The sequence below is a fragment of the Drosophila innubila genome (assembly GCF_004354385.1).
Source record: "Drosophila innubila isolate TH190305 chromosome 2L unlocalized genomic scaffold, UK_Dinn_1.0 4_B_2L, whole genome shotgun sequence".
NCBI classification, from domain to species: Eukaryota; Metazoa; Arthropoda; class Insecta; order Diptera; family Drosophilidae; genus Drosophila; species Drosophila innubila.
The window spans coordinates 11,165,396-11,173,031 of record NW_022995372.1 but is presented as its reverse complement, the minus strand read 5'-3'; the positions used below and the strand labels follow the sequence as shown (position 1 = coordinate 11,173,031).

The window sequence follows — 7,636 nt, the reverse complement described above, 5'->3', positions numbered from 1 at the left end:
CAAGTAATTTATGCGAGAAGAATCACATTTTTAGACTATTGTGAAAAGATGTTCACTCTTAATTTATCGAATTATCTTTTATGATTATTTATAGTATTTTGTTTTTAACCAATATGCAATCTTGTTGTCCAGTGTATCTCGTAGTGTGGTTTCTTTTGCCACCTGCAACTTCAAAACAACGCACAAAGGAAAACTAAAACAGTTTAAGTGGCACTTTTATGGCATTGTTGAGAGGCCGTCGCAGTCGCAGTCGAAGTCGAAGTCGAAGTCGACGTAAACGTAAGCGTTAGCGTTGGCGTCGACGCCTTTGCTCTGATAATTGCCACACGGTAAGGAAGTGGTTGAGCCCCTAAAGACATTTGCAGTGGCTTATGGAAGCGTATTAATAAAAGCAAAGCCTGCAAAAGGACTAAAGACTCGACTCGACGCATAAAACCTTGGTATAGGCCAATTAAAGGCCCAGTAGGAAATGGATAAAGTGCTTATTAATTTGTTGCTTTAATTTCTTCATTTGTTTCTTACCTGCAAAAAACAACAATACAAAAGACTCAAGCTGACAACATATTCAGCTCTTTGGCCATGCAAAGCCAATTGTGTGACTAAGTGTGCTCCATTTCCATTTCCATGACCATTTCCCTTCGTCTTTCTCTCCTTCCTACACGACTTCCCCTTTCGCTGTCGGTTCGGCGTCTCCGTTTTTCCAACTGTCGTACATTTGACTAATGCACAACAAAAGTGGAGTGTTACAGGATATGCATAATACATCGGGTACACTTGTAAGTGAGACAATAATAGAAAAGAAAAAGCGCTCCAGCGCACACAGACAGAGCCAAAAACACTGAGAGACATGGCAGGCTCAGTGCAAAAAAAAAAAAAAATACGAAAAAATGAAAAAGTTGAGAAAAGCTAGAAAAATGGCAAAGCAAAGGGAAAGCGTACAGAGACAAAAAGTGACGGAAAAAGGATGACAATACAAACTGGTGCCACTTGCCTCGCACGCAGTCGCTAGGCCAACATATTTCTCATTTTTCGCTTTGCCTTTCTATGTTTCTAGGATGAGTGCGGCTCGACGTCATCGTCGACGTCGACAGTATGCCTGGCCTGTCGGATAGCAACAACAACAACAACAAGGACAGCATAGCAAAGTCAGCTTTAACACCTGACCTGGTCCTGCTGCCACTTATGCATGACACAGACTCTGGCAACTGGCAAACTGGCAACACGCACACATCATTTTTTATCCAAATGCAGCCCAAAGCAAAGGCTGCTTGACCTATATTTGACAGTATGCACACCTAATAAGCAGATGCACATTGACCTTACCTTTGTTGCATTTGCTGCAAGCGAATGTAAAAGCATGAAAGCTAATTAAAGTCGACACACGTCGCGTAAACACAATTTGTGTAAAATAAGGTAATTTTGTTCACTGTGCTAATGAATCTTTATATAATGTTGACAATTTTTTTTAGCACAACTGTTTGTAATATACAATTCCATATAATTATTATAACCAAAAATAATTAATTTGAAATTTTCATTTGAAATGATTATATATTTGATTCTATTTTTTAACTTTGTTCTGCAAATTATAATAATTTACTGATGACAAAGCGACTCAATTTCCGTATTGATAATACAATTTTATATTTTACAAGAAAAAAATTCGATTATAGCATGGGGGAATAAACAAGCTACCACAATATTTCTACATATTTTTAAATTATGTATATGCTTTTCTATCAATTACATAACTTTTATATATAACCTCTTTCACAAATCAAATGCAGGTTATATAATTGCAATTTAAGTTATTCAAATACGCAAACAAAGTAATATCCACAGATTCCACGTCATTAAAAAACATGACATATGTATTTGCAATGCTATTTTGGCACTGGTCTAAGCAATTTGTGGATAGCAATTGACTGCTAATAAATATAATTGAAGTTAACAAAAAGGAAACCTTTAAAAAATAAGCAATGTAATAAATTTGTTCAAATCTATATCTTGGGAAACGGTCAATGGAACTTGAAGTTAAATCAAATTATTGATTAGTTTAATTCTTCAATGGATTACGCAACTGATAAGTGAATGGAATTAACTTTAATGACGCGGTACTAATCTTATTTATAAATATTCTAGTAAACATAATTGATAAGAAATGCTTTGACTTCCTTAAGTGTTAAGTGTGTGATAATGCATTTTTTTACCATAAGAAAAAACCATGGGGTGTACTTGCTATGATAAGAAAACAAATCAAAGTGTATGATTAGTCGCTTTTGAAACTTTGGAACGAACAGAACGTTAAAGCTAATCGGCAATGAACGTAACTTGGGATAGTAGGGAGAAAATCTGGAGTGGCCCTCCACGCACTTCCATGTACAATGAAGACACATCTCTGGGTAAAATTGTATTCAATACAATGAGAAATTATCCAAAGAACGTGATTCAGGTGAGCACAAAATATGAAATGGAGCATACAAGAATTTTCAGAAAAAAATTTAACAGATATCGGATAATGATGGCATTGTTGTTACCAATGAAATGGCCATCACGTGGGCCGTTCGCATAGCCCAGCAACTGAAGAAACGTGGCCTGGATCATCAGAGTGTTGTTGGCTTTGTGGCTAAGAGTTCCACCTATGTAATGCCAGTGGGTGTTGCATGCCTCCTGAATACCACACCCTTTCATGCAGTTAATCCAATCTTCGATGAAGGTAGATCACACCATTTCCTCTTGACTTTGAACCGCATTCGATTAATCGATTATTTCATTATCATGCAGCGACTCTAAAGTACATGTTTGAGATAACTAAACCAGCTATGATATTCTGTGATGGTGAGGTTTATGATACTGTCCGTGAAGCTACTAAGGACTGGTCACCCGAAATTATTATCATATCCCATCCAATTGATGGGTTGCCCAGCATTGAGAATATGTTGGCTCAAACCAATGATTTACCAGTAATGCTTTATGAGTAAGTCCAAATGGAAAATTTATGAGAAACTTATACAAAAAATATAAATATATTTATTATATTTATTTATAGACCGGAACCACTTAAAAATGGCAGTGATCAAACAGTAGCTATCTTATGCTCCTCGGGAACTACTGGTTTACCCAAAGCAGTCTGCATTTCAAACAGTGTGCTAATTCAGGATACAATGTGAGTAATAAAAAAAAAAATTTGTTTAAAATTCAAACCAAAAACTTCTACAATTTTTTTCAGGCTGGTTGATAGCGAAACGATCTTCTATATAACCAGCGGATTGGATTGGATTAGCGGCTTGTGGGCCTTCATGTTTTGCATTCTCTTTGGCAGCACTCGCATCATAAGTGAAAACCCGTTTTCTGCTGAGTACTTTGTGCATTTGGTGAAGAAATATAAGATCACTTATGCAACCTTGGCACCAATACATTTAGCTGCAATTGGCGCTTGTAAAGATGCCACACCCTTTGCTCTCTCTTCAATGCGGAATCTGAACTATGGAGGAGGAATTCTTTCGCAGGCAACATTGACACGCATTCAGGAACTATTTAAAAATGCTACTTACAATTCGGCATATGCCATGTCTGAAGCTGGCATAATGACAATGAATTTTGGCATTAAGAATGCAGCAACGGCTGGACGACCAAACCCCGGGGTGCGACTCCGGATTGTCGATGAGTCTGGTAACAATTTAGGCCATAATGAAGTGGGTGAGATCTATGTACATACTGGCAAGCCCTGGAATGGCTACTATGGCAATCCATTTGCAACCCGACAAATACAGGACTTTAAGGGCTGGATTCATACTGGCGACTTGGGATATATTGATGATGATAACAATCTCTACATTGTCGATCGCATGAAGGAAACTCTCAAATATAAGGGCATACATTATTGGCCCACCGAAATCGAGAATGCTATACTGGAGCTGCCACAGGTCAAGGCCGTTTGTGTTGTGGGAGTACCCGATGAAGTTCTTTGGGATGCCGCCGGTGCACTGGTACTGAAGAATCAAGGTTGTGAAATAAGTGCCAAAGAAATCATTGATCATGTAGCTAAACGATTGCCGGTGGTTTCAAAGCATATTCATGCCGGAGTTAGATTCACAGATAAGCTCCCCTTTAATGCCAATGGCAAGTATATGCGAAAGACGGCTCTCGAGATGTTTAAGGCGCTGAATTGATATTGATAAATTATTTTAATAAATTTTATAAACTGAAATAACGTTTACATCTATAGTCTTTTCAATTATTTTCTACCTCAGATAGTTTGTATGTTATACATATATATTTAGCTCCTACCTAATCTAAAAATTTAATATGTAACGGGTACTAATAGTTAACGGTAATCACATTTCGTAAAAAAAAACTGATCAATTTAGCGAGTTTATTTTTAACGCGCTTTGAGTAATCTTTTTCGATTGAAATTTAATTAAAAATCCCGTATATCTTAAAGTGTAAGATATGCGATAAATCAAATTTTTTTAATATAAAAATTAATTATTGGTTGTGCTCGCTTTATAAGAAAGTGTCACCCAAATTTTTCCATTAATCGCATTAAAAACTTTGGAACGAACAGAACCTTAAAGCTAATCGGCAATGAACGTAACTTGGGATAGTACGGAAAAAATATGGAGTGGCCCTCCACGCACTTCCATGTACAATAAAGACACATCTCTGGGTATAATTGTATTTAATACAATGAGAAATTACCCAAAGAATGTGATTCAGGTGAGCACAATATATGAAATAGAATATACAAGAAATAAAGAAAAATTAAATAAAACAGATATCGGATACTGATGGGATTGTTGTAACCAATGAAATGGCCATCACGTGGGCCGTTCGCATAGCCCAGCAACTGAAGAAACGTGGCCTGGATCATCAGAGTGTTGTTGGCATTGTGGCTAAAAACTCCACCTATGTAATGCCAGTGGGTGTTGCATGCCTCCTGAATACCACACCCTTTCATGCAGTTAGTCCAATCTTCGATGAAGGTAGATCACACCATATCCTCTTGACTTTGAACCGCATTTGATTAATCGATTATTTCATTATCATGCAGCGACTCTAAAGTACATGTTTGAGATAACTAAACCAGCTATGATATTCTGTGATGGTGAGGTTTATGATACTGTCCGTGAAGCTACTAAGGACTGGTCACCCGAAATTATTATCATATCCCATCCAATTGATGGGTTGCCCAGCATTGAGAATATGTTGGCTCAAACCAATGATTTACCAGTAATGCTTTATGAGTAAGTCCAAATGGAAAATTTATGAGAAACTTATACAAAAAATATAAATATATTTATTATATTTATTTATAGACCGGAACCACTTAAAAATGGCAGTGATCAAACAGTAGCTATCTTATGCTCCTCGGGAACCACTGGTTTACCCAAAGCAGTGTGCATTTCAAACAGTGTACTTATTGAGGATAATTTGTAAGTTATAAGCAGTTATTTCTTAAATGTAAAGAAAATCACTAAGATTTTTTTTCAGATTGGTCAATGGTGAAACGATCTTCTTTGTAAACAGCGGCATAGATTGGATTAGCGGCTTGTGGGCCTTCATGTTTTGCATTCTCTTTGGCAGCACTCGCATCATCAGTGAAAACCCCTTTTCAGCTGAGTACTTTGTGCAGTTAGTGAAGAAATATAAGATCACTTATGCGACCTTGGCACCAATACAATTGGCTGCAATTTGCGCTTGTAAAGATGCCACACCCTTTGCTCTCTCTTCAATGCGGAATCTGAACTATGGAGGAGGAATTCTTTCGCAGGCAATATTGTTACGCATTCAGGAGTTATTTAAGAATATTACATACACTTCGGGATACGGCATGACTGAAGCTGGCATGATTACAATGAAAATTGGCGTCCAGAATGCGGCAACAGCTGGACAACCAATTCCTGGTGTACGACTTCGAATTGTCGATGAGTCTGGTAACAGTTTAGGCCACAATGAAGTAGGTGAGATTTATGTACATAATGGCAAAGCTTGGAATGGATACTATGGAAATCCAAATGCTACACGACAAATACGGGACTCTGATGGCTGGATTCATACTGGCGACTTGGGATATATTGATAATGATAACAATCTTAACATTATCGATCGTAAGAAGGAAACCCTTAAATATCAAGGCATACATTATTGGCCCACCGAAATTGAGAATGCCATACTGGAGCTGCCACAGGTCAAGGCCGTTTGCGTTGTGGGCGTTCCTGATGAACTTATTGGGGATATCGCCGGTGCTCTGGTACTAAAACATCAAGACTGTGAAATAAGTGCTAAAGAAATCATTGACCATGTAGCTAAACGCTTATCTTTGTTTGCAAAGCACCTTCATGCCGGAGTTAGATTCACAGACAAGCTACCCTTTAATTCCAATGGCAAGTACGTGCGAAAGACAGCTCTCGAGATGTTTAAGGCGCTCAATTGTCAAGAATGATTGCTCCTGAATAACTTAAGTAAATTATATTTTTTGCAAAAAACAAAAATAAATTTATATTGTCCATTCCCATTCTAAGAAATAGGAATTTTATGTTGTCTATTTTCTAAGTCGACCTTCAAGTTTTATATTGAAGAACTAAACTATTCGACATTGGAAAAAATAATAATATTCTTTTATTTATAGCGTACTACAGTCCTTATACATGACATACAACCTTTAGATAAAACTAGTCGGCCGGTGCTACAGTCGAGCATACTCGACTGTCGGAGACCCCGTACTTACTATCCAAAATCAGTCACTTCTAAAAACTAAATAATATTTAAGATTAAGATCTGTTAAGTGCACACATACATACATATGTTGGCACGCGCCAAAACAAAAGAAGTTTCTAGCTAAGCATTCATATATATAAACATGCGTTTATGCATATTTGGCTATGTTAAGCATAAGTGAAACCTTAACAGAGAATAAATTAAAACTGCATGTTAAACATGCTAAATGTTAAATCAAATAGTAAAATAATTGAAAACCAAAAAAAGACAAATTTACTAAAAAACATAAATTTACACAGTAAATTTATAATAAACATGAAATTAACATAGAATTTTAACTTAACGTTTATATAAATACCAATGTAAAATTATTTAAATGAAATTTTTAAACATGTATTCAATATTAAATGTCAGTATAACATTCATAAATAACAATTTCAATAAATTGTAAAAATTAAAAAAAAAGCTTAAATTCAGCTGGAAAAAAAGTTGTTCCCCGGAATCAGACCCGCGACAAAATTGCAAAATTTTCAAAGACAAAGGCTCAAAGTGTTGAGCCACTCTCGCACTTATGTCTTTATCCTCCTAAATGGCCATATTGCTTGTTTTAGTGCTCAATTAAAAAGTAAAAGAAATAATTTATATTTTAACATTTAATGTTAATATTACATTTTAAATAAGCACTGAGTTTGTTTTAATATAAAATGAAATTGAATTCGAACATAAATAAATTGAAAATCTTTCGCCCACGGCAGGACTCGAACCCACGAGCACTGTCCGACTCCGCGACTCAGTACACTGCGCCACCGAAGCTCACGTCTGAATGGACGCCAATTTGTTATATAATATGTTAATATAAATTTTTTGTTTTATCAAGATATTCAAGTTTTAATTACTGCCAACGCGCCATCAACGA

The 7,636-nt window shown here is 36.3% G+C and overlaps 2 protein-coding genes across 2 annotated transcripts; both read left to right on the top strand.

Moving 5' to 3' along the window:
- Nucleotides 1-2,273: 2,273 nt before the first annotated feature.
- LOC117781931 (4-coumarate--CoA ligase 1-like) lies at nucleotides 2,274-4,222 on the top strand. Its single transcript, XM_034618816.1, has 5 exons — nucleotides 2,274-2,452; nucleotides 2,509-2,716; nucleotides 2,785-2,977; nucleotides 3,050-3,166; nucleotides 3,230-4,222. The coding sequence occupies exons 1-5, from the start codon at nucleotides 2,321-2,323 to the stop codon at nucleotides 4,170-4,172; spliced, it is 1,593 nt and encodes a 530-aa protein (XP_034474707.1). The 5' UTR covers nucleotides 2,274-2,320; the 3' UTR covers nucleotides 4,173-4,222.
- A 350-nt stretch (nucleotides 4,223-4,572) lies between these two features.
- LOC117780899 (4-coumarate--CoA ligase 1-like) lies at nucleotides 4,573-6,511 on the top strand. The gene is made up of 5 exons (XM_034617588.1): nucleotides 4,573-4,719; nucleotides 4,778-4,985; nucleotides 5,054-5,246; nucleotides 5,319-5,435; nucleotides 5,494-6,511. Exons 1-5 carry the CDS (start codon nucleotides 4,588-4,590, stop codon nucleotides 6,443-6,445), a joined length of 1,602 nt encoding a protein of 533 aa, XP_034473479.1. The 5' UTR covers nucleotides 4,573-4,587; the 3' UTR covers nucleotides 6,446-6,511.
- Nucleotides 6,512-7,636: the final 1,125 nt, after the last annotated feature.